This window comes from Balaenoptera borealis (assembly GCF_965194805.1).
Source record: "Balaenoptera borealis genome assembly, chromosome: 1".
NCBI lineage: Eukaryota > Metazoa > Chordata > Mammalia > Artiodactyla > Balaenopteridae > Balaenoptera > Balaenoptera borealis.
The window spans coordinates 78,163,069-78,189,674 of record NC_138860.1 but is presented as its reverse complement, the minus strand read 5'-3'; the positions used below and the strand labels follow the sequence as shown (position 1 = coordinate 78,189,674).

At 51.9% G+C, this 26,606-nt stretch overlaps 2 protein-coding genes and 1 long non-coding RNA gene across 6 annotated transcripts in view; all 3 read right to left on the bottom strand.

The window, feature by feature from the left end:
- CFAP45 (cilia and flagella associated protein 45) overlaps positions 1–8,117 on the bottom strand; it is a 32,795-nt gene extending 24,678 nt beyond the window's left edge. For all 4 annotated transcript variants that reach the window (XM_082405804.1, XM_082405805.1, XM_082405807.1 and 1 more), the window contains exons 1-2: positions 3,887–8,117; positions 3,704–3,792 (exon numbers count right to left, since the gene is read on the bottom strand). In XM_082405804.1, the coding sequence (XP_082261930.1) occupies positions 3,704–3,792; positions 3,887–3,929 (132 nt within the window). In that variant the 5' untranslated portion in view covers positions 3,930–8,117. The remainder of the gene's footprint in view (positions 1–3,703; positions 3,793–3,886) is intronic.
- A 630-nt stretch (positions 8,118–8,747) lies between these two features.
- On the bottom strand, positions 8,748–15,673 carry LOC309635998. The gene is made up of 2 exons (XR_014249155.1): positions 9,885–15,673; positions 8,748–9,128 (listed from the first exon to the last, which is right to left on the bottom strand). It is a non-coding gene; the product is annotated as an uncharacterized lncRNA (long non-coding RNA).
- Positions 15,674–18,483: 2,810 nt separating this feature from the next.
- TAGLN2 (transgelin 2) lies at positions 18,484–26,310 on the bottom strand. Its single transcript, XM_082407403.1, has 5 exons — positions 26,172–26,310; positions 20,683–20,890; positions 20,030–20,204; positions 19,607–19,709; positions 18,484–19,304 (listed from the first exon to the last, which is right to left on the bottom strand). The coding sequence occupies exons 2-5, from the start codon at positions 20,860–20,862 to the stop codon at positions 19,163–19,165; spliced, it is 600 nt and encodes a 199-aa protein (XP_082263529.1). The 5' UTR covers positions 20,863–20,890; positions 26,172–26,310; the 3' UTR covers positions 18,484–19,162.
- Positions 26,311–26,606: the final 296 nt, after the last annotated feature.

Sequence of the window (26,606 nt, the reverse complement as noted above, 5' to 3'; positions counted from 1 at the left end):
TAGAGCACAGGCTCAGTAGTTGCGGCGCACGGGCTTAGTTGCTCTGCGGCATGTGGGATCTTCCCGGACCAGGGCTCAAACCCGTGTCCCCTGCATTGGCAGGCGGATTCTCAACCACTGCGCCACCAAGGAAGTCCCAAGGCAGCTCTTGAAGGTAAGGAAAGACCGCTGAGGAGACAAGGATGATTGGCAAAGATGAGGACTGGGACAGAAAAAGATGCCAGCTCTGCCTTGATATTTTCCTTTTGGTGACCTAGCTGACTCCCTGTCTCTTCAAATACCATTCTATCCCAGGTTTACAAGAATTCAGCCATTGCTGGGGGCTCTGGGAGAGACTGATGCAGAAAGATTAGCTGGTCATTCAGAAGATGATTTTCACTCCATTGTAGATACAGGATGATCTCCCTAACATATTAAGTTTATTTATATATATATATATATGTTCTAGTCCCTGCTTTCAATTCTTTTTTTGTTTAATATTTATTTACTGGCTGCGTCGGGTCTTAGTTGCCGCATGTGGGATCTTTCCTTGTGGCACGCGGGCTCACTAATTGTGGCGCGTGGGCTTAGCTGCCCCGCGGCATGTGGGATCTTAGTTCCCCAACCAGGGATTGAACCGGCATCCCCTGCATTGCAAGACCGATTCTTAACCACTGGACCACCAGGGAAGTCCCCATATTAAGTGTTAAAGAAAGCAGATTATAAGAAACATGCAAGTACAGCAGTAAAAATGTTCATATGAAGGGTATGCACCCAGAATGTGTTACTAAAAGAAAGTTCACAAGAATGTTTAACAGTAATTTCAGGTGAGTATTAGCATCTTAAGGTGTTCCTTGTATTGAATAACGTTCTGCACTCAGTAGGTAACTCTCTTTATGACTGGGGCAGGGGGAGGGGGCAACTATTTTTATTTGACTACAGAACAAAGCAGTGGACCCGGTGCCCTGACTCTGAACACAGAGAGTGCAGCCCTTAAAAAGCTGCAGTGCCCGATGTCCCGAGACCCGGTATGTTCAGCTCAAATCCGACAAGACAGGTCTCGAACAGGGCTGGAACAGGGCAGTGTGGAGTTTCCATGATGTAACTGTAACACCTGTCAACTGAACAAAGACAAAGGCTTGTCCTTTCCTGGATGTCCTCTCCACCCTGGGATCTGGTGTCTCTTTTGCATATAGGTTCACCACAGGCTGGCAAATTCAGGCTTTGAGCTCTTAGCCTGATTCTACCTCCTTTCTGTAGACTTTGGTTACTAAGAAGGTGGGGATGCCCATGAACCAGGCACCTTACCTTCCACTGAGTGATACATTTGGGTCACCTCTTTCCTCAAATAAGACTAGGTTGGCCATCTGTGGAGTACCACTTGAAGATGACATCCTACTCAGTACTGAGGCCCTGTCCCTCCTTCTGGGGGATGTTATTCATTGTTTTTGTAAGAATCCTGGAGGTCTGCCTAATTGTGACCCTCCCCCCAACTATCACCCCTCCCCACTCCTCCAAACACTCTCAAAAACTAGTAGCACCATACACACACACACACACACACACACACACACACACACACACACACACTCTTGGTCTCACAGAAGGGCAGAGATCATTAACTTGACCCATTGCTTCTCAAAGGTGCCCATATGCCCAGTCCTGTCCAAGGGACTTCAGAAGGGCCCAGTCAACAGACCAAAACCCCTTCCTGAGTGGCCCTTGGGCGGGGAATCCCTGATTTGCATGAGCCAAAGCCCACAAGTCTAGCCCAGGTGAAACTCACTGATTAATTTGGACTCAGAAATATGACATTTTTGAAACGGGAGAAAAAGAGAACTAACATCTACTGTGTGCCCTTAGATGCCAAGTGTGATGCTAGGCCCTCAGAGACAGACACACAGCACTGGGCCTGTAAATCACCCAGGAGAGCTGGAGATAAATATGCATCGTAAAATGCGTAAGTGCTCTTTGTGGGAGATTTGTTTCTTTTATAACTAACAAGGCTCTTCTTGAAATCCTGACTTGGGGACCCTGAAGTTAAACCACTGAGCCCCAGAAAAGCAGTGTGACCTCTGAGCATGAAGTGTGTCCACAGGTACATCACAGACTCCTTTGCCACCGGGTGTGCACCCAGAAATTCTAAGGTTATTTCCAGTAACCCAAGGCTCCAACACCTAAACTCTGCCCCTCTCACTTATTCCTCAGGGACCACACCGTCCTCATGGGATCCCAGACATCTGCTTCATACCTCCTCCCAGGCCCGCTGCCCTTTCAACCCTCATGACCCTTGTCCTCTCCAGCCTGGTGAACCCCAGGCCTGCTAGACAGTCCCAATCCCTCTCCAGGGACTTTCAAATCTGGTACCCTCTTCATTCATTCATTCATTCATTTGCAAATGTTTGTTGAGTACCTACGAGTGACCCAGAGCCCCAGTAACAGAAGACAAAACTTAGGCTCAGGACATTAGGTGACTTACACATTGTCACCCTGCTGGTCAGAGGCAGAACGCGTACCATGACCTGTTATCTGGCCTCCTCACCGATGGTTTTCCCACATCACATCCCACAATCCCCAGCCCATGGAGGCCCCAGACCGATAGGAGGGGGAAGAAGGTTGGGACAGCCCTTCTCCCTACTGCCTCTGCTCAGCACCGGATCACATTTCCAATCGCTATCGACCCCACCCCTAATTTCTCTTTTGGACCCCCCTCAGGACTTCCCTTGCCTCTTCCAGGGGTGTCATCCCCGCTCCTGGGCCTTCCTGACCCCAGACCCAACTTCTGTCTGTCTCCCAGATGCCCACTTTCCCAGATTAGAACCCCAACCCAATTGAGGACACATGAGGCCCCCATCCGAGGTTCTCCTCCACACCCGGGACCTCACCATCTCAGCCGCACTCTTTTAACTCCGCGCCTCCACCGCTTCCGCCACCCACTGCACCACCGACGCTAGGTGTTGACGCGTTACCATAGTAACCAGGAGCCCGCATTCTCCGGCCCGGGCCCCGCCCCCGCCCGGCCCCGGCCCCGCCCCTCCGCTCTGATCCGCTCTGGCTGGTCGACGCGGCGCGCTGTGGCTTTAGGAACACGAGCCCCACCCTCTGACCATTCCCGCCGGCGCTCGAGCGGGAACTGGCTCTGAAAGACTGACCCGCCCTGGCGCGCCCCGCTCTTCACTTTGCTTTGGCTGAACTCTTGGGTCAGGACCCAAACCGTCAAGGTCCTAGCATGGGCCCAAGGGGGTCTGACTTGCTGGCCACTCCAGGAGCCAGGCCCAGGGTCACGGTTTTTCCCCTACACCCCGTCTAGGTTACCATGGTAACCGTTGCCCCAGTGCCTGTGAGGGGCCAAGCCAAACCCTGATGAGAATTTAGTCTGCAGAGAAGCAAGCAGGATCAGACGAAACAAGTTTCACAGCAGCAGGGAGTCTGGTTAGACCAAAGAAGGAACTTCCAGCCGTGAGGATGTGTATGTAGTTTCAGGAGCAGTTCCTTAAAATGTGGGCCTCAGACCTCCAGCTCCGAATCGCCTAGGAGAGTTTATTAAAAATGAAATGTAGACCCTACTAAATCGAAATCTATGGACCTGGTTTTAGGGAACCTGCCTTTTAATGCTTCCCAGTTTGTATGTAGTGTTCTGGAAAGCTTTTTAGGAGTTTTATGATTTTCCCAATTTGGTTTGGCACCTATACCTCCCAACCTGCAGGGACAAGATTGGACTTACCCCACAGCTGTGCCTGCTCCAAGCCTCACAAAGCCTTCCCACAAGACCAAGTCCTTTTGGTTTTTCCTCCAGTGCTGATAAACTGAACTCTTAGACCAAAAAGAAGTGGTGACTGCAGTTCTGAGCTACTTTCCCACGCCCAAACCTCCCTCCACAGCCCACCTTTCTGGGGCTTACTCCAACCTGACTTTTGTGTTGTAAAGCCAGTCACTGCCTCCTCTGACATACTCAGGGCTGAAGGATCGGCTGCAGAGCTAGGGTGGTTGAGGGCTGTTTACAAGCTCCAGGGGAGTGGGGGAAGGGAGACCAGGTCACCTCCAGTTGTTTTTAAAAGGGCTTAACTCCGGCAAGCTTCACATTCCTTCCCTGGATTTTCCAGCCTTATCTCCTTTGGGATCCTCAGAAGGACAAGTTAGGGGGTGGGGCGGGCAGAAAGTGTTGGAGGTGGGATCAGAGGGAGGGAGAAGCCAGGGTAGCTACCCTACAGGTGCTGGCACGATCCTCCCGGCTTGAGAATGAGGGAAGGGCTTTTCTGTTCCTGGCACCCTTCCTTCCCCAGCCTCTTCGTTGCAGCCCAGAGAGGAGGGAAGATGAAGTAACCAGTCCCCTGTGGATTGGATGCTTCCCTTATGTTTTCCACCCAGTTCTCACAGCCACAACTCTATGGGGTAGTTATTATCCGCATCACCAAAGAAGAAACTGAGACCAAGAGAGATAACTGTCCAAACTCAAAAGTTAGTGTTCTTTTCTCAACTCAGGCTGCCTCTCTGAAGGAAAGGTGTGAGGTTGAGGCAGAAAGGAGGGGGATGACCAAATGCAGGGTAAGGGAATTGCTTCCCAGGCTTTTGTTTGAATTTACCTCAAAGCTATCAGCGCTTAAGCTTCAGGCCTCCCATTTGCATGAGCCCCTTGAAAAAGTAAGTTGAGGGAATTCCCTGGTGGTCCAGTGGTTAGGACTCCGCGCTTCTACTGCACGAGGCACAGGTTTGATTCCTGGTCAGGGAACTAAGATCCTGCATGCTGCGCGGCACGGCCGAAAAAAAAAGTAAGCTGAGTTAAGGATACATGTTACTTTGGATTTAATGAAACAGGTTTGTGTGGTTCTCCACCACTTACACAGATAGTTAAGTTACTGCCAGCTGTCCAGGTGGAGGAACAGCTGCCTGGAACACTCCTTCCACCAAGCCACTATGCCACCTCACCTGATGTCAGGACAGGAAAGACTGGCCATAATCTCCATGGGAATATGTGCTACGACGCTCACACCAAGGGTATTTGCACAGTGGAGGAAAAACAAGGTTTGAAATGAACAAAGCCAGAAGTCCCTCTGTGAAAAGATTCTAAGCCTCTGTTATGTAAAACTGTAAGTGAGTATTCTGTTCTCATCAAGACCTGTTCAAACTGAAGTTCTCTCTGGCCTGGAAGAGACCCAGTGATGCAACATATGTAATTATAAACACAGTATGCATCTCATCAGAGAAAAAAAGCTGCCTTCAAAGGACCTAAACTCATTGACTACTTCTGTTTTTCCAACAGTGATAGGTTTTCTTTTTGACTTCTTCTCCTAGATAATTTTAAACACACATGCTTACTTGGATTTTTCTAGGTATAATGAGATGGTCTTTCCATTTAAAAACTACTTAAGCCTTGTGTATTAGTTTTCTACCACTGCTGCAGCAACTTACCACAAACTTAGTGGTTTAAAACAACATAAAGTTATTATCTTACAATTCTGGAGTTCAACAAGGGTCTTACTGGGTAAAAACCAGGTGTCGGCAGGGTTGCATTCCTTACTAAGGCTCTAGGCTGAATCCTTTATCTAGTTTCTAGAGGCCACTCATGTTCCTTGGCTCATGACCCCCTTCCTCCATCTTTAAAGCCAGTAACATTGTGGGATTTCCCTGGTGGTCCAGTGGTTAAGACTCCGCTCTCCCAATGCAGGGGGCCTGGGTTACATCCTGATCAGGGATATAGATCTCCCATGCTGCAACGAAGATCCCGCTCGCAGCAACAAAGATCCCTCATGCCGCAACTAAAACCCGGTACAGCTAAATAAATAAATATATTTAAAAATTTAAAAAAAAAACAAAAAACAGTAACATTGCATCTCTCTGAGCACTCCACCCTAGTTGCATCTCGTTCTGGGAAAGATTCCCTGAGTTTTAGACTTGTGATTAGGTTGGGTCCACCTGGATAATCCAAGATGATCTCCCCATCTCAGGGTCCCTAATCGAACCATATCTGCAGAGTCCCTTTTGCCTGTAGGTAAATATTCACAGTTCTGGGAATTAAGAGGTGGACATTCGCAGGAGGGGAGGTGGTGCACTGTTCTGCCTCCCACACCTTGCTACATAACAGTGATATTTTAATGATCTATAATATATTCTCAAAAAGTTGAAACAACTTACATATGCCTTTCTAAACTGCTTTTTGGAAAGTGTCTTTAAAAATTTAAATAATACGGACTTCCCTGGTGGCGCAGTGGTTAAGAATCCACCTGCCAATTCAGGGGACACGGGTTCGAGCCCTGGTCTGGGAAGATCCCACATGCCGCGGAGCAACTAAGCCCGTGTGCCACAACTACTGAAGCCTGCGCACCTAGAGCCCACAAGCCACAACTACTGAAGCCCGCACACGTAGAGCCTGTGCTCCACAACAAGAGAAGCCACCATGATGAGAAGCCCGCGCTCCACAACGAAGAATAGACCCTGCTCGCCATAACCAGAGAAAACCCGCACACAGCAATGAAGACCCAACGCAGCCAGAAAGAAAGAGTACATTTTCTTCTTCTGTCAACTTTACAAGTATGTATTAAAGGACAGAAAATTTACTTAAAAATTAACGGGTTTATTCCACACAGCAAAGGAAACCATCAACAAAAGGAAAAAGCAACCTACCAAATGGGAGAAAATATTTGCAAATCATATATCTGATGAGGGTAAATATTCAAAGTGTGTAAAGAACTCATACAACTCAACAGCCAAAAAAAAAAAAAAATTGAAAAATGGATAGAGGATCTGAATAGAGATTTTTCCAGAGAAGACATACATATAGCCAACAGGTACATGAAAAGATGCTCAACATCACTAATCATCAGGAAAATACAAATCAAAACCACAATGAGCTATCACCTCATAACTGTTAGAATGGCTATTATCAGAAAGACAGGAAATAACAAGTATTGGCGAGGATGTGGAGAAAGGGGAATCCCTGTGCACTGTTGGTGGGAGTGTAAACTGGTGCAGTCTCTATGGAAAACAGTATGAAGGTTCCTCAAAAAATTAAAAATAGGGCTTCCCTCGTGGTGCAGTGGTTAAGAATCCGCCTGCCAATGCAGGGGACACGGGTTTGAGCCCTGGTTCGGGAAGATCCCACATGCAGCGGAGCTAAGCCCGTGCGCCACAACTACTGAGCCTGTGCTCTGGAGCCCACGAGCCACAACTACTGAAGCCCGTGCGCCTAGAGCCCGTGCTCTGCAACAAGAGAAGCCACCACGATGAGAAGCCCACGCACCTCAACCAAGAGTAGCCCCCGCTCGCAGCAAATAGAGAAAGCCCGCACGCAGCAACGAAGACCCAATGCAGCCAAAAATAAAATAAATGAAATAAATTTATTAAAAAAAAAAATTAAAAATAGAACTACCATATGATCCAGCAATTCCACTTCCGGGTATTTATTCAAAAGAAACAAAAACACTACTCAAAAAGATATATGCACCCCATATTCACCGCAGCAATAACCAAGACATGGAAGGAATCTAAATGTCCATCAATGGATAAAGGAAATGTGGTGTATATATACAATGGAATATTATTTAGTTATGAAAAAGACTGAAATCTTTCTATTTGCAACAACATGGATGGCCCTTGAGGGCATTATGGTAAGTAAAATAAGTCAAATAGAGAAAGACAAATACTGTGTGATATCACTTATATGTGGAATCTACAAAAAGAACTCATGGGTACAGAGAACATACTGGTGATTGCCAGAGGCAGGGCAGGGGGTCAAAAAGTACAAATTTCTAGTTTTAAAATAAATAAGTCCCGGGACTTCCCTGGCAGTCTGGTGGTTAAGACTCCACGCTTCCACTGCAGGGGGTGCAGGTTCAATCCCTGGATGGGGAACTAAGATGCCATATGCCATGCAGCACGGCCAAAATATAAAAAAAATAAAAAATAAATTAAATTAAATTTAATTTAAAAGTCCTGGGGATATAATGCACAGCATGGTGACTGTAGTTAGTAATACTGTATTGTATATTTGAAAGTTGCTAAGAGAGTAGATCTTAAAAGTTTTCATCATAAGAAAAACACTGTGTGGTGATAAATTATTGTGGTGATCATTTCACAATATATACAAATATTGAATCATTGTATTGTACACCTGAAACTAATACAATGTTATATGTCAATTATATTTCGGATGGAGTTAGAGTCTGTCATACAGAGTGAAGTAAGTCAGAAAGAGAAAAACAAATACAGTATGCTAACACATATATACGGAATCTAAGGGGGAAAAAAAGCCATGAAGAACCTAGTGGCAAGACGGGAATAAAGACACAGACCTACTAGAGAATGGACTTGAGGATATGGGGAGGGTGTGGGGTGAGATGTGACAGAGTGAGAGAGTGTCATGGACATATATACACTACCAAATGTAAAATAGATAGCTAGTGGGAAGCAGCCGCATAGCACAGGGAGATCAGCTCGGTGCTTTGTGACCACCTAGAGGGGTGGGATGGGGAGGGTGGGAGGGAGGGAGATGCAAGAGGGAAGAGATATGGGAACATATTGTATATGTATAACTGATTAACTTTGTTATAAAGCAGAAGCTAACACACCATTGTAAGGCAATTATACTTCAATAAAGATGTTTAAAAAAAATTATATTTCAATAAAAGATATTAATGGGTTTATGAAACACAAATAATAAAAATGAACCATGAATCAGTAGAAATTATTTTGAAATTGAGAAGCAAATTGACACAAAAATTTTCAGATTACCAAAAAAGGTAATTCAATAAGAGGAATAGACAAATTTTGAACAGAATAAACAAGCACTTGGATTGTTTAATAATCCAACTAACAAGGGGAAGAAAATTGTATGAATACATTGGGGAAATATTAAATTTCTTGTTGATTTGATATAAAAGATTGACACTGATGGAGATTGCATAAAACTCACATTAGTACACTAAAATGACTTATGACAATCGGGTAAATGAGTGTCATGAACTCAAAGAACACTTATGATTAATTACTGAAGGACTTCCCTGGTGGTCCAGGGGGTAAGACTCTGTACTCCCAATGCAGGGGGCCCAGTTTCAATCCCTGGTCAGGCAACTAGATCCCACGTGCAAGCCGCAACTAAGAGTCCACATGGCGCAACGAAGATCCCGTGTGCCGCAAATAAGATCCGGCACAGTCTAAATTAAAAAAAAAAAAAAAAAGATTAATTACTGGACAATCTCCTGAAATTCTACAACTCATATAAGAGAGAAATTTCAGAGATTTTTCGCAAATTTGACAACAATCAAAAAATTGATACAACAAGAAGCTGTGAAATGAAACATTCTAATCTATCAATAATAAAAGTGTTGATCAAAATCATGCCAGAGTAAAAAAACTGAATTATTGTTCTGTTCTCCATATAAGGTAATATTATAAAATCTTTATCATGTGAAGAGACAAAGAATAAGCTGCCAAAAAAAAGGTAAGGGCGAAAACTATTTTAGACTTGTTTCAGGCAGTGAATTCATATGAATCTTATGTCACTCTTCCAGATGTTATGATGTTTATAGTATTTGTCAGATTTTTATTTTTTTAATTTTTTTGCCACACCGCACGGCACGTGGGATCTTAGTTTCCCAACCAGGGATGGAACCCTTGACCCCTGCAGTGGAAGCACGGAGTCTTAACCACTGGACCACCAGGGAAATCCCTGCCAGATTTTTTTTTTAATGTATAATTTGTTGCGACATTATTCTAGTTAAATGTTTACTCCTGTAATTAATTTTGTTTTGTTTTTCTTAAAAGGAGCTTCCAAAATTGTATAAGCTTCAGGCCTCACAAAACCCAGTTCCACCTCTGAGAAGTGGGGAGGCAACCTTTCCCTTCTCAGCAATTGGCTCAATTGCCCAGCCGTGTCCGATGGGTGTGGGGCGGATTGCCCTTGCTCTCACCTCCCGACCTCAGCCAGGCTCAGCCCACTCCTCCCCTCACCGTCCTGTTCCACCTTCTCCCCTGTGCCCTTCCTTGTCTTCCTGTCTTTTCTACTTGCTGTGCATCTTTGGGGGCTTCCTCCTTCTAGCCCAATCCTTAAGCTCTCATTTCACTCTCCTCCTGTGCTCTGCCCCATTTTCAGCATTCTCATTGCCTAGCAAGCCGAGGGATGAGAACAACGGGGGAGGTTTAAGAGGCTGGCTGCTGCCGCCTGAGGAAGAGGGCAGGTCCAGATTATCTGCCTAACCCTAACTCCACCTCCGGCTGCCTGACCCTTCCTACCAAGTCGCCACTCCCAGAGAAGTCTCAGAGTAAACCCAGGATTGCTGGGCCAGGAGCCAGGAGCCCAGATCCCGGAGAGTTGCTGGGTGCCTCGGAGCTGGAGCAGAGCCCAGGGGCTGGGCTGGGTCCCGCAGCTCCTCCTCACCCTACCGGGCCTTGGGGCGCTGTGTCAGGCAGGCCTCACCCTACTGTTCTCCTGAGATGCTCCCCACATTGGCTGAGGCAGGAGGGATAGGAATTTTGACTCTGTGATGAACAAGCACATTTAAATGGGAGGAGCCTGGGAGACAGGACCCAGAGGAGCCATTTGGTTAAAGTGAAAACTCTGGCCTCTCACTAGAGCATGTCTCCTAAGAGCATGAGAAAGGAGACTCTGATTCCCTTTCTCTCTCTCTCCCTCTCTCTCTGATATGCATTTAGGAACAGGGATCAGAGTTGTGGAGTCTGGATGTGGCATGGGGGGAGCAGGGCCCCACATGGACAATGGGCAAAAAGATGGGGCTTCCACATTCCCATAGAAGACTTTGTGTTAAGTGCATGGATCTGTGGGTTAGTGGTGGTCTACTGCACTCCTGTTTTCTCTGAACCCCTTTGCTGTATATACACATCCTGGCAGTTCTCCAGGATAGAGGCCCCAGCTCCTTCCTCTGGACCCACCTCCTTGGGCAGCTTCTACTCCCATCTTAGGGGTGACACCTGCCCATGATGGGAACTCTAGGATGCCCGTCAGGTCTCAGTAAATCATTGTTTCCTAGACTGTTCAGAGCCCACAATTCTATCTAAGGCAGCCTGGAAGGTGCTCTCCCAGGACTTGTGCTCCTGGGGCAGCGCAGTGAAGAAGGAAAGTAGTGACTGATTTTGGAGCCAGACCAACAGACTTTGACCCCTGGCGCCGTTACTTATAGCTGAGAGACCTTAGGTGAACCGCCTAACCACCTGGGCCTTGTTTCCTCATCTGTGTCGGTGGGTAATAGCCCAAAAGAGAGGCACTGGGAAGAGCAGACCAGGCTGGAAAATCAGTTTGCATAGTGCCTGGTGGTTTTCTTCCCTGTTCCTTCCCACAGAGCAGGGAGATACTGGGGGGGGGGGGGGGGGGGTGGGAAGAATGTCTTTTGTCCTCAGTGTCGTATAAACACGACCAGGAATCAGACTGTAAATCCTCTAAGTTGCAAAGGATGCCTGAGAGACTGTTTCACAACCCCCTTCTTCCTGGAATACTTGAACTATCAAAATTGCCTCAAGCCTCTCTAAAACAAAGTATGGCTTAAAACATAAATAAATACTTAAATGCATGAATTATTTTCCTCCAGGAATTTGCTGCCTTCCTGCTTTCTTCCAAACTCTCTTTCTCTTTCCCATTCTTCAAAACTGTAGAGCCTTCCTGCTACAACCTGAGAGACTAGGCAAGGGACAGGGATGGGGAAGAGAGTTTGAGGAACAAGAAGAAATCTGGGGCCAAGGAGAGAGATTGTGAGCACGAGGGAAAGAGTTGGGGTGGAGTGGAACCGGGGGAGGAAGATGGTTAGGGTGGGAGTGGAAGTGGGGACTACCCGGTGAGGCTTGTGTCTGGCCGGAGGCCCTGCGTCTAGATGGGGGAAGGAGGGAAAGACGAGAGGGCACAGGCCAGAAGGGCAACATCACCCTCTGATACTGGTGCCCCCACCCACGGGAGGAGGCGTGCATGAGGAGATGAACCTCCAGAGCCGTGACAGAGAGAGCCCCATGCTGGTCATACATCCGCATTTCCTCAACCTCCCTACCTGGCCACATTCCCACTGGGCAGATAACCCTCAGGCCAAGGAGAAAGTCATCCACAAATCTGCAGCCTCCCCTACTTCTTCTTCAAAATCTCATCACCCTCCTGACCGCCCCAGGTCCTTGGGCCAGTGTCGCCCTGGTGCCCTGCACACGTCTCCACACACCTGGCACCAGCTTCCCCTCCTACGTGACCAGCACGGCCCTGGACTGGGTGGCGGATGCTGAGATAAGGCCAAGGAGGGGAAAACCACCCAAGCCAGGAAGTTACACAGCCTGGTTCCCCCGGCAACCCAGCCACAGTCGCCAAACAGTACAGCGTGGGGGGGTGGGGACAACTCCCGTTCAAGGCACAGCCAGGGCTGGCTCAGACCTCAGTTTTCTTGTTGGAGAAACTTCTTTCTCCAAACCCCCTAGGACAGTGTTGCTGCCTAAGAATTATGGGGGAAGCCAGTTTGAAATGCAAATTCAAGACACCACCCCCATCACCTCCACCACAGATTCCCGGCCTAATAGGTCTAATAGGACTAACTAGAATCTGCATTTCTAACCAGTACCCCAGGGGATTCCAATGCTCGAAGTCTTAGAGGGTAGCTGGGTTGGGGGAAAATACAGGATGGGGCCTACAGTCAGCCCATCCCCAGGGATGCTTGCCATGGGTATTTTCAACACCCGGCGACTGACCAGGAGTCCAGAGACCTGGATTCTAGTACATGCAGAACCAATTCAAAACCATGAACTTGGGCTGAGCTCCTCTTGGGCCTGCTACTAATGTTCTGAGAACCATGAGCCATCTAAAGACACATAGGGTGTGCTTTCTACTCTCAAGATCCCTGGGACCATGGCCCATCACTTTCAGTCTCTCGGTCTCAGTTTCTCTCTTCTCCCCAAAGGGTATAAAAATATTCAAGCCTTCCCAAGAGGTGACAAGTCTCCCTGGAATTAATAGATATGGAAGTGCCTTGAAAATACAGCTCTCAGATACCGTCCTGGGGGCTGTGGTAGTTTTTATGGCTGGAGGGAAATGGTAGGCTGTCAGAGGGCTCCAAAAAGTCAGGGGGCCTTCAGGACAGAAACCCCAAGTTGCAAGATCAGGGGCTGGGCCTCAGGGTCTCTCAGTTCCTTTCTGTGGCTGCCAGATCTCCGTTTGCCTTGGAGGGGTGGCTGGTGCAGAGCTGAACTTCCTGCACTTCTTCCTAAGCCAGACCCCTCCCTTCCTCACTGTGGCCCTGGCCTCCACCTACAGAAAAACCACAGTTCATGCTGGCTGCAGGCCGAAGCCTTCCCCAGGGTCAGCCACCAAGCCAGGGAGCTCCACGATGGGGTGAGCAATTAGCTTGGACTTCTTCTGCCACAAGTTTTAAGTCCCAGTTCAGCCACCTGCTAGGTAGGTTCTACAAGTTACTTTTGCTCTCTTAGCCTCAGTTTCCTCATCTGTAAAATAGGAGAGAATAATATTCTGTGGTGGTGGTCAAGCCCCTTCTCCTGGATTTCCCATCCTAGCCACAGACACCATTTGCTTAGTGGCTGAATCCTGAAGTCCCTCTTTCTGGATCCCTCGCCCCCTTCTTCAACTCTGCACAGTCAGAGTACTAAACAATATTGAAATCCAGTCTCTTCTTTCCATCGCCACTGGCCCTCCTTCCCCAGGCCGCTCTTGCTTCTGCTGTGACTGCTGCAGTAACCTCCTGGAGTTGGCCTGCCTCACTCACCAGTCTTCTCTAACCCTAGGCCATTCTCTACCCTGCAGCCTAAGGAAATCAGCTAAATTAAAACCCAACTCTCATCTCCTCATCCCCCTGCTTAAAATCCTTCAATATGTCTTCCCCTGCACTTAATGAAAGGTCCAAAATTATTCATTGACATTGAAGGCCCTCTGATGATGTGCATTTCTCAGCACCCACCCCTCCAGCCTCTAAACACACCCATTCTACTGTCCAGCCCTGCACATTCCCACCTCCAGCCCACACCCATGCTGCAGATCGGCGGAGACCCAGAGACTGCTGTCCTCTTCAACACTACTGGCCTCTCCCTTATGCTTCTAATTATCCTTAAATCCTCCGTTCAGACCTTCCAGAAATCTTCACTGATGCCCCTCCCCGTGAGGCTGGGTTAAGTCCCCTCCTCTGGGTTCTCACCTAGACTCCCCTTAGCAGGCCACAAATCACATTATAATTGGCCCTCTGCTCTTCTAGCTCCTCCCAGGAGGGCACAGACTGTACTTGTTTTGTTGACTTCTGTATCCTCCAACACCCAGTAGATGCCTTGCCCTGAATAGGTTCTCAATAAATATTTTTTGAAATAATGGAAGAACAAATACAATATACAGGTAAAGCTCTCAGCAGAGTGACTAACAGAAAAATGGTGAATCATCGTCGTCATCATCACCGTGATGGTTCAGCCCCGCACCGAGCTACATTTCTCTCATGGAAACACAACTCAAAGTTCAGGCCCTGTCCACAGCGGGGCGAAATGGTATGGCAGCCCCAGTGTTTGGGGAGATGATTGTATGACCCACTCCCCACCTACCCTCTCCCAGTGATGTTGATCTGTCCCCACCCAATCCCTGGTTCTCACCCTGACTCAGACTTCTTTGCCCACCCCCACTCCAGGCAGAAGAGGAATAGCCCCTTCACCTCCCCACTGAAACTTGACCTCTGACCACAGAGCCAGTGACTACTCCTTCTTCTGGAGGAGCAATCCCACCCCCACCAACAAGCAGCCCCACTCCCCCCAGCAGATCAGGGGAGAGGATCCCTGAGACACGTAGCCTCAGCTCACCATGGCATCACCACCAACCTCCACCCCAGAAATGATCCAGGGCTGCGGGAGGCTGGCAAGTGATCCTCCCAAAGAGCCCTATTTGCATTTCTCTAAAAGCACATATCACTGGCTTTCTGAATTATCATGGCTCCTATCCATGTTTTACCTCCCCTACAGGACTAGGTACTTTTTGAGCAAAGAGACCATGTATTAATAATCTTCATATCCCCGATAAGGCCTGGCATAGGCTAGAACCCCAATAATTGTTGAACGAATGAATACATGAATGAAAAAATGGATGTATATATGAGTGTTCCCAGCAGAATTGCTCATTTTCCACCTTAAGAAGATGAGATTTGTCCTATTATTGAAGACCTTCCTCCTGACCCTTAAGAGAATCTAGAGGCTAATAACACCTCAGAGTCAAGAGGATCTTTTTTCCTTGTTTAACCTAAATGTCTCTAGGTGCAACTTCAGTGCATTGTCTTTTAATCTACCTCCCTAGCCACTGGGACTAAAACTCCTTTCTTCACAAGGAAACCGTTACTAATTTACTTTTAGCCTTCTCTTCAACAAATGTAATCCCAGGCCCTTTATTGCTCCCTCCCTGGGGCCCTACTGTCCAGCCCTTTCCCTGTTCCACTGGTCCTTGGGCTTTTTGCCAAGCTCTCAAAGGCCTCTCTGGGCTGCACAGGCAGGAATGGACATATTGTTCTCCACGGAGCCATGTACAAACGCTCAGACGCTTACACTCTGCCTACACACACCCGACACACACCTCTCTGCACCCTCAGTCCCCAGTCCTTGGTAAACACATACTCACAGGCAGCCTCCACACATGGTCACAGTTTCATCTCCTCCCACCCGCACCCCCTGAGCCCTGGCCCTGTGAATTCTCACACACCTGGACGCACACTCAGTGCACATGAACAGGCCGCACAGAACTATACTTTTCCCCAACAGGTCAGCCACACTGGGAACCCCTCTTCCTCCTCCCCCTCCTCCCCTCCCCCTCCTCCCCTCCCCCTCCCCCTCCCCCTCCCCCTCCTCTTCCTCCTCCCTGCCTTCCTTCTCCAGCTCTCCTTCCCATCAGCCACCATGGGCCAAGCCTACCTTCCCTTTACCTCCACAGTGATTTTCCACTGCAAGGCTGAAGGCAAGGAGTAAATGAACCAATGCTGGCTCCTACCTCTTCCTCCTGCCCTCTTCCCATTTATTTTCTGCCAAATCCTCAACCACCTTCCATTTGCCCGGAGCACACAAACCACCCTCCATCCCCTTCCCAACCTCCACTCCTCAGGCTATAGGGAGAACCGGCTTCTCAGGTTTTTACTTTTGGGAAATGAACAATGAGGAAGCATTGGAAACTGAAATGGAAACTGGTTTCATTTCAGATCCAATGACAGGCTGGGTCGCTGGGACCCTGGGCTGGCTGGGCACCAGACCAGGCGATTCAGGAGCATGAGGGCAGTGTGATATTCACTCATTCATTCGTTCATTCAACAAATATTTATCCAGCACCTACAACATGCCAGGCGCTACTCTGCATCAACAAAACCAACACAAACCTGCCCTTACAGAGTGTACATCCTGTGGGTGGAGACAGAAAATAAATAAGTAAAATACACTGAGTATCACGTAGTGATAGGAGAAAGGAGGGAAGGAGGATGGGGTGCAGGCTGAGAGTGGAGTGTGCAATTTTAAACACGGTGGCCAGGGAAGGCAGTATGTTTGAACTGGAAGGTGACATTTGAACAAAGACCTGAAGGAGAGAAAGTAGCCACGGTGACACCTGGAAGGGGAGATGGTTCGGGGCAGCAGGAACCATCCTGCAGGCGCAGGGTGTTAGGGAACACCAGTGTGGAAAGCCACGGGGAATGAGTTGCTAGGAGATGGCAGGAAAAGGGGGTGCCACTCAGAGAAGCTTTTCCTTCTATTCCCAGGATTGGGACCCATTCTGGGCTCCAGGGCCTGATGGAGTGCCAGGAGAGATGAGAGGGGCCAAATTAGGGATGAAACTGTGATCTCAGATGGAACAAAATGCTGTAAAGCAAACAGAAAACAAAACAAAACGTTGAGGTGTCAGTGGAGGCCATTTCCAGAAGGAAGGACCTGAACCTGGAGCGAAGTGGATTAAGGGGAGACGTGGAGGGGCCTCCCAGAGCTTGCTGGTGGGTGGTGGTTCCAGCAAGGAGGGAGGTGAGCCCCGTGGCTGAGCACCTCTCAAATCCAGTCCGGCTAGAGCAGCACAGTCTCAGCCAGCTCCCAGCCAGGGTGACCTGGGTTCAAAACCCCTGTCCGTCCACTAAATCCTTATGTGGCTTTGGGTGAGTTTCTTGTCCTGAGACCCAGTATGCTCATCTGGGAACAAAATGAGGGAAATAATACAGTAATATCCACCTCGCGGACTAACATGGGAATCTGCTGGGAGAAGACAGTGCTTCTCAGTCTTGGCTCTGTGGTGTGCCGGTCCCAGAAAGTCGTGAGGCCTGTGGCCAATAATCCATAGCTATAGTTAAATCAGAGAAGGGTGCAAATGGTTTGTTTTTTTAGTTTAAATATCAATGAATTCAATGTTGTCTCTGCAATGACATCACTCTTCCTCACTGGCATTCCATGAAGGCTTCCTGAATGGGAGATAACGGGGTGGAGTGACAGCTAATCCCCTGGGAATTTGCAAATAGGCTGCACCCTATCTTATCTGTGCCACAGCCCAAGGGAATACAGCAGGCAAGCAAATACCATCTTGCCCATGGCTGGGGCTCGGATAAGGTGGAGAGCCCCTGAGCTGATGGTTAATGTACAGCAGCGGCATGGGGCCTGGCACACAGTAGGTGCTTCTTGGCAGAGGGAACCACAGTGGAGTGGGAGAAAGGAGAATGGAAGCTCTCTTGTTATCCACCAGTGCACAATCTGTCACCCTCAGGCACAACGTTGTGGCTTTCCCATCCTCGGGAAATAGAGATACACTGAAGTAGACATGGGGAGAGGGACAGTGGAGGCCAGGCTGGCTGATGCTTGTGGGAGCTGAAGTGGGGGACTGGCCCAGGGCCTCTACGGAGACGCAGGGTCGGATGGGAAGGCCGTGGGGTTGGAAACTACAGGTGGAACATTCATGCCTGGGTCAGGGCTGGGAGCTCAGGACAATCTGACCCCAAAATTGATTATTGTGGTCCAAGGCCACCCGTCCAGAAGGAATGCTGCTAGGCTCTCACCAGCACGCAGCTCACAAGTGCCTGGGATGATCAACAAGGCTTCCTGCCTCCAGCCACGACCACCAACTCCTTCCTGCTCACTCATCCCCCAGCTCGCCAGATCCTCACCACCGCAACCCCTACCCGTGGCCCCCAGACTGGTCTGGCCACCAGAGGCCACCTTGCATCAAGCCTGCCTGAGGGCCTCCCACGCAGACACTTGCCAGGACTCAGGGCACCTTCCTGCAGTGGCTGAGAACTGTTCTGGCTGTGGGAGGGGCCCAGCCAGGAGCACCTGGGTAGGTGCCGGCCCCCCTCCCTGTGGACCCTGCCCACGCATGCTGCCATCATGGCTTCTAGCCCGAGGGCAGCTGGGAGGGCCTGTCCCTTCTCCACCCCACCCCTAAACCAAGTGAGAAAAAGAATGGGAAGGAAATCGATGATGGGGAGATGTGTGTAACCTTTCATTTCAAAGCCCTCTTCCCTGGAGCCAGTCACCGCCCTTCCCCCACACTCCTCCCTTCCCAACAGCGGACTCAGTGGCCCCAGACACAGCCAGAGTCCATCCAAAAAAAGACAGAGATTCTTTATTTAAATCAGCAAACTCAGATTCTTCAAGCCCCAGCCCATGGTGGGCAGCCTTCCCTCCCCGGTCCCCTCACCCCCACCCCTTAGCCACAGAGAGGGGAACGGAAAATGAGAAGCCTGAAGGCCTCTGCCAGGGCAGGCTGCCTCAGAAGTGTGGTGAGCGCAGTCCAGCTGGGGCTGGGCGGGCAGCCGCCACCGGCCCCTCCCTATAAATTAAGTCCCTGCAGCCACAGCTGTGGGCGAGGCGTACTTGGGGGGAGAAGGCCATTAGGCAGCATCGCTGACTCCCAGCCGAGGAATGGATTAGGGCACAGGGCTCAGGGGAAGAGAGGCCAGAGAGAAAGAGAAGAGGTTTGGTGGGGAGAGGGGGTGATGCCCACCTAACTTTGGTCCCGGGGAAGAGAGGCCAGTTGGTCCAGTTTTGGTGGATTTGGAGAAGGGAATGTATTAGTAAGCACAGTGGGGAGGCCACCGTCAGGCAACCCCAGAGGAGACAGGCCAGGCCCCCACCCTGGCAGAGGGGAGCATGAGAGCTCCAGGGGCTCTCAGGGAATGTCACTGCTAAAATATATATATATACATATATATATATATATATATACATATATATATATATTAACCATTCACGGCAGGCAGGGGCAGGGCTGTGGGTGGGATCAGAGGATCTGGCGTGGCATCCCGTAGCCGGTCATGCCTGCCTGAGATGCCCCGCGGTTGGTCCCCATCTGTAACCCAATCACATTCTTGCCCTCCTGCAGCTGGTTGTCTGAGAAGTTCCGAGGGTTCTCCTTGGATTTCCTGGGTGGAAAGGGAGCATTGGTTAGGAGGGTGGAGGCTGCCCCAGTAAATGTCCTCCATGGACAGAGCACAGGCTTTCTTTGGCTTAAGTGCTGGTGCCAGCTCTGCCCTGGAGAGCCTTGAGCTCTCTGAAGCCACCCCCTCATCTCTCAAAAGGGACTGTCCCTTGCCATCCCGGGAGACGCGTGAGGATTAAGTGAGACGAGGAATGGGAAAGTGCTTTGTAAAGGGCATTTCCTAGGGACAGGAGTGGGCAGATCACCGCACCGGCCCGGGGCCTGGGCTGTCCCAGCAGTACTCACTTGGGAAACCAGTTGGGATCTCCACAGAAGAGCCCATTGTTCTGGGCTACCGCCAGCCCACCCAGGTTCATCAGTGTCCGCTGCACACAGGCCATGTTCTTTCCTGGGAAGGTGGAGGGGGTGTGTTGGCCTCAGTGGGTCTGGGGTCCTGCATGGCAGGCTTCCACCTCTATCACTACGTCAGCAGGCCCAGCTTCCTAATTCTTTTACTCTTGGTCTCCCTACCCTTCTCCAACCCAACCCCCAATATGGTTAACTCCTCCATAAACACACACACACACACACACACACACACACACACACACACACACACACACCCCACTCTTTGTCCTCAAGTGTCAGAAACCTGCCCCTTCTCCCTGGTGGACATGGCCCAGCCCAGCCTCTGGTCTTCTGGATGACAGTGCCCTGGCCCTGACCCACCTTCCCAGAGGTCCACAGTCTGGAAGATGTCAGTGGTGTTGATGCCGTAGCGCTCGGCTGCTTGCAGGAACTGGGAGATCTGCTCCATCTGCTTGAAGGCCATGGTGGAGGCCTGGATCTTCCTCACTGGGGCCTGCCCCTCGGGGTACAGCCCATTAATGAGCTCACACAGCACCTGGGTGAGGATAGTAGGTGTGCAGAAGTGAGGCCCTGCCTACCACAGATCAGAATGTACCACCCTCGGCGCTAGAGACAGTGAACCGCAGAGGTGCCTCTCCTACCTGAAGACAGCTCTGACTCTACCTGGAGTGAGCATCAGGCCCTTCCTGCCCAGCCGCCTGCCTCTGAGCCCAGAGTGTAAACCGCGCTATTCCAGGATTACCAACTAGAGCACACCTCCCCCAGCTCTCCCCTTAGAGCGCCTCTTCCTTCCGTCACACAACACACGGCTTCCACGGCAGGGAGGCACGTTCACCCTCCCACTTCCCTCGGCGGGAGGGAGGAAAGCAGGGGGCCTCTGCACGATGAAGATATCCCGGCTCAAGAAAAGCTGGGAGGGGGCTGCCCTCTGTTCTTCAGCTGAGACAATCCCCGGTCCCTCAGACCCAGCCCTGCTCTCCTGGCACTTCTGGTCAGAGGCGCCCAGCTCTCACCGTGCCATCCTTGAGCCAGTTCTGGAAGTTCTCGCGCCCAGGCTGGGGCCGGCCCACATCCTTGCGGCACTGGGTGGTGATCCATTGGATCAGGATCTGCTCCAGGTCCGTATCATATTGTTTCTCAATCTTCTGCTGCACCTCCCGGCTCAGGCCGTAGGAAGGTCCCCTGTTGGCCATTCCAAAGGGTGGTGGTGTCTGGGGAAAGCTGGGGAGAGGACACATCCAGGCCTGTGGTCAGCGCTCTGCAGCCTGTGGGGTGGGGGATTCTGACACACACCATATCCCCCGGGTGGGCCCTGGTGGTGAGAACAGCCACCAAATGAGGGAAGTCTCACCTTAACCCCTGGACGTGGGCTACAGTCTCAGTGCTCAGAACTCTAGGAAGTGTTAAGGCACCTCCGGGTTCTTCCACCCCTGTGACAGGTAGCCTGTCTACTCTACTGAGGCTTCCCATTAGATTTCATTTGAATGGTTCCACTGCTACAATGAAGTATAAAACCCACTGGAATAGAAAATAGGGTAAATGAGGCCAGGATTGGGGGTTCAGCCCCTCATTTGGGGCGGTCAGCTTTAGCAAAGGCAAACTGGTCATTCTAACCCCAACCCTGCCTTTTCCAGTTCTGGGCAAGAGAATGATTTGGAAAGAATATGGAGTGGCTGGAGAAACCTATGTCAGGAGCTAGGGGACTGGACAGATCTACCCTTAATTAGCCACTGGGTTTTAATTGAACACCATTTGTGCTGGGGATTGTGGAAGACACAGAAGTCCTTGGTCCTAAAGTTGCCCACAGTGCCATCAGAGAGACAAAGTGAGCACATACGAAAGGGCAAGAGTTGTACATGATGAATATTAAACTACACAGTCAGACCATATGTTGTAGGAATTGAGAGAGGAGTATTGGCAGAAGCAGCCTGGAGGGCTTCCTGGAAGAGGTAGGTCTGAGTAGGTCCTTAACAGATTTCACCAGGCAAAGGGGCTTCCCATGAGAAACCAGGTAATACCTAATTCTACTTTCCTTTCTAGAAGCAGTGGTAGGCAGAATAATGGCCCCCCAAAGGTGTCTATGTCCTAATTCCCAGAACCTGGGAATGTTACCTGATATGGCAAAAGGAATTTTGCAGATGTGATTGAATTACGGTTCTTGAGATAGGGAGAGTACTCTGGGTCTCCAGGGGGGCCCAATGTACTCACGACAAGGGTCCTTATGAGTGAAAGAGGAAGGCAGATGAGTCAGAGTGGGAGAAGTGAGAAGGAAGCCAAGGTTGGAGTGACGCAGGGTCATGAACCAAGCAATGCAGATGGCCTCCAGAAGCTGGGAAAGGCAAGGAATGGAATCTCCCCTAAGTCCCCCGGAAGGAATGCAAGCCCTGCCAACACCTTGATTTTAGCCAGTGAAACCTAGCTCTACAAGATATTACATGTGTGTTGCTTTAAGTCACTCAGTTTGTGATAATTTGTTACAGCAGGAATAGAGCACTAATCCAGGAGCCTTGGGTGGCATTTTTAGGGAAACCCGGGAAGAGAGGGAGGGATGGGGAAATACACAGCAGGGTTTCTTTAACTTAGTTTGAGGACCTCAGTTAGGAAGAACTGGGTGGTTTCCTGACCACAGGCCTGGGTTGACAGCACCTCGCAGTGGGCAGTCTGTCCCCACCTGCCACCTCCCTGCCTAGGTCCCGTACCCAGAGCCCTGTCCTAGGAATGCTACCCATGCCAAGGGGGAGCCAGGACCCCATTTCCTGCCCCCATCCCCTCCCCATGGGCTCTTCTTTCTGCTGAGATAGAGCTGGTTGACTGTACGTAAAAGGGGATGCCCCAGGCCAGGCACCTCTGTTCAAGGACAGGGAAGGGAAACGCTCCCTCTCCCCACCTCAGGCCCCAGGCCAGAGGAGTCACTCTGGCTTCCTGGGTCCCCTGCACAGCAGGTTGAGCCATCCCAGCACCCCCTCCCTGGGCCTCGGGGCAGGCCACAGGGACAGCAGCTGCCTCAAACGCCCTCCCACCTCTCAGCCCCGGCGGAGGTGCGGCTCGGGCCAGTCCCCTCCCCCCACTCCAACATGGCTGCTCCTTCCGACTGCAGCCTATTGGGCTGCACATTTCCGGCAGCGATCCTCCCCATAATGTTAAACCTCATTAAGACAACCCAGCCCCGCTTCACCCAGCCCGGAAGCCCGGCCAGATAAATGTCAGTCTGGGCCTTGACCCACACCACCAGCCCCATACACGCACTCAGCATGGGGAGGGCAGGCCGGGCCAAGTGGAGAGAGGGAGACAAGATTCCCTCCCCTCAGCCCAGCCCCAGCTGCCCAGCCGAGAGCCACTCGGTCTCCCTAAGCCTGTGACCCCTGACGCACAGGGCCACGGCTGGGAGGCTCAGAAGGAAGGAGAGGGGGGCCAGAGGCTGCTGCCACCAGTAAGCGCCCTTTTCCCAGCCCAATGTTCAGACCTCACTTCTGGGAGCAGATTCACTGTGGTCACCCGGGCCTCAGGGCTGTGTCTCCGTGGATCCAAGTGGCCTGAGGCCCAGGGATCACTATGGCCCAGGGAAAGAAAGGACAGGAGAATGATTAACCCAGACACCAGGGTTAGGAGGGGAGCGCAGGACCGAAGAGTGACCCCTCCAGTGTCACCTATGGTATGGACGGGCAGGACAGACTCGGCCTCCCAGACCCACCTCTGGGTGGGTGTTGGGGGCCCTCCTAAACTCTGGCGCCTGGGCACATCTGGCAAGGTCACAGACTCCAGCTGCAGTGTCTCGGCTCCACTCTGGGGCCATTGCCCTAGATCCCGAGGTGCCAGAGCCATAAAGCAGAGCTCTGGGAGGAGGCAGGCCAGACGGGCCCAGCCTGCCCACGGCTGCTCTCCCCACCCCCGCGAGCAGGCACACGCTGAGGGGCTGCGGCCGCTGGAGCTGGAGTGGCCCGCGCTAGTGACACTCGGGGAACCTACCCTGGCTCTCCCTTAAAGGAGGGAAGGTAGCCAGTTGCCTACTGGGGTGGGGAAAGGCTGTGTGGGAGACGCCCAGAGCTGGGGGTCCAAAGGGAAAACAACAGCTGCACAGCATGGGGGGTGGATTGGCAGTGAGTAACCTAAACTCCAGAGCTGCCTACAGCGGTGGGAACAGCCCTCACTCCCACCCACAAGGTTACAACAGTTGGGAAAGGGGGAGGGGCCACAAAAGGCACTCCAGCCCTCAGCCCCACCCAGACCCTGGGCTGGAAGCTTACCTCACCCCACCGCCGACGCCAAAGAAAAAGCGGACATGGGGTGGGAGTAGGATTCCAGGGCTCCTGGCTGGGGTGTTGAACTGGAAAGACAAAGGGACTCTCCATTCATTGTACAGAGAGGACACAGGGGAACTTCCCAATCCAGAATTGGCATTAAGACTATTTTGAAAAGGCGAAACAGGGATACTTGCCCCCAAAGTGAAGTGCCACAGGGAGCGGGGGTGATGGGAGACCTATGACTGAGGGGCCACCTTGGGGCAGCCCCCTTGGTATCAAGAGTCAGCGGGCAGAAGAGAAAGCTGAAGCTATACAAACAGGAAGCCACAAGGCTTGCGCAGGAGGAGGGGTATGGTGGGGGCCGTTGCCATGGCTTCTGTGTACCAAACACAGGAATGGGGCAGGGTGGGGGCACCAGGCAGAAACATCCACTCGGCGCAGGAGTGGCGGGGAGGCTCCGAGTGGGGGCGGGGCGGGGGCGGGGCGAGGGCGGGAGCAGAAGTGGGATCCTTGGGAAAGGGGCCGCTTCACAGGTACAGACAGGTGCAAGGGATTCCTCAAGGAAGCAGCTGTGGAGGGTTCGGAGGGCGGAGAAGGGAAATTACAAGTTTTGGGGTAGAGAAATAGATTTAAGATTTAGTTCAGGAATAGAAGAAATGTCCTGGGAACAGAAGGTACATTCTGAGCTAGAGAGCCCCATAACTGAAAATCCTGGGCGGGAGAAGGGATGGGGATGGGGGTGGGGGAGAATGGATGGGGGGTGGGGTGGGGGAGAATGGATGGGGGGTGGGGTGGGGGAGAAGGGATGGGGGGTGGGGTGGGGGAGAAGGGATGGGGGGTGGGGTGGGGTGGGGGAGAAGGGATGGGGGGTGGGGTGGGGGAGAAGGGATGGGGTGGGGTGGGGGAGAAGGGATGGGGGTGGGGGAGAAGGGATGGGGGTGGGGAGAAGAGATTAGAGGCCAATCCCCAGAGAGCAAAAGAGGGACCCAGGCTGTGGAGTGGGGGGGTGGGGGGAGAACCGCACTTGGACAAAGACTTATTTGTTGATTCTGGAAGGGTAGGGCCCTTCTGGCCCCACCCTACCTTGGCCTCCTCGGCAGTCTTCCCTGTGGGCTAGGAAGGAGAAACTGGGAGTGGGGTTAAAGACGGGGAGCTGTCCCTCTGTCTGGTGCTCTGGAGTCAGAAAACTAGGAGAGCCACAGGCCTCCTCCTACACCGGATCCCCACACTAGTCCATCCTCACTTCTACCCTGCTCTTTCTGCTCACAGATACCAAGGTGCCCCAGAATTTCACAGATACCGGCTCCAGGAGACTCCAGGAGGCCTGCAGAGGGAGCGGGGGTCGGCGGGGGGGGGGGAGGTGGCCGTCCATTTCCGGTCCTGCTGATCCGACCTCCACAGCCGCCCCCCTCGCCACACCCTGGGCCGTTACTGGGATGAATCACCCACCGCCCGCCGCTGGGGTGACGCAGTGGTCTGGGCAGCCCGCCCGCCCGCCCGCGGCCACCACCGACTTTCCCAGCAGCAGGGGGCAAGGGGTGGGGGCATCGGCTCCCGTAGGGGCTGGAGGCCTGGAAAGCATCCATCCTCCCTCAACACCACCTCCAACAGGCAGGGCACGCTGGGGCGCAGTCAGGGCTGCAGCCTCCCAGATGTTTCAGGTCGGGGGGACCCTCCTGGAGGCGATTGGAGCTTCAACTCCCCGCCCGAACCCGGGAAGGCGAGGCCACTGCGGGACCCGCGCACGGAGCCCCCTCGCCCCAACCCGCGACTCCGAATCCCCAGAAAAACGAGCTGCAGGAGAATGAACAGAAAGGCCGGCTTCGGGGACGCAGAGGGCAGGCAGCACCCACACGTGCTCCTGGAACTAGGAAGTGAAGTGTCGCTTCGGAAACACCGGCGGCGCCAAGCTGGCCAGGGTGGGCGCCGGGACCCTGTACGCTCCATCACTCGGGGCCAGCCAGCTAATCCCTGACGACCCCCTTTCCCCACCCCAGCGAAGACCCGGGGCTGGAGCCGGCGGGCGGGACGCAGTCCCCGAGTCCCTGATCCGGACGGACGGCCCCGTCTATGCACTCGCAACAGCGGCTGACCTCATTGCTCAACAATGCGGGGTCAGAGCCTGGGGACAGACCTGACAGCCCGGGGAGGGGCAGAGCAGTCAACGGACCCTTGCCTGCCAGCCCTTGATCACCAAGCTCACTGGAGCAAGTCGCAAGCTCTGGCTTCTAGCTTTCTAGAGACCCCTCCCTCCAGCTCACCTTTCACGCGGGCCGGAAAGTTGCGCACTCAAGGCGGGATCTGCAGCGCGAGTGAGACACCCGGGCCGGGCCCGGCCGGAGGTTTTCAGCCTGCTCCCGCCTCGGACGGGGCGGACCAGGGGCGGGGCAAGGGCCGAGAGGGTTTAAAGGCGCCGCAGTCCAGAAGCTGAGGGCAGTGCTTAAAAGAGAGGGGCGGTGGACAAGAACCTGAGTTAAAGGACCTGGAGGCAGTAGCCTACACTCTTGAGAACCTCTACCCCTACCCCAGAGCCCTTAAACTTGTGCCCCAGTGGGAAACTTTCTGCCTAGGTTAGCTCAAGACTGTGGGCGTTTTTATGCGGGAAGAAACCTCTTGGTTTAAAAAGGGTGGTTAGGTAAATGGAGGCACAGGAAGACGCTCACCGCATTCCCCCCCCCCCCTCCGCCTCCACACAC

Coding starts and splice junctions, on each gene's coding strand:
- TAGLN2 (XM_082407403.1), bottom strand. CDS start 20,862: ATGGCCAACAGGGGACCTTCCTACGGCCTGAGCCGGGAGGTGCAGCAG. Junction 20,205..20,682: donor ACTGGCTCAAGGATGGCACG/GTGAGAGCTGGG, acceptor ATCCTCACCCAG/GTGCTGTGTGAGCTCATTAA. Junction 19,305..19,606: donor GATCCCAACTGGTTTCCCAA/GTGAGTACTGCT, acceptor CTTTCCACCCAG/GAAATCCAAGGAGAACCCTC.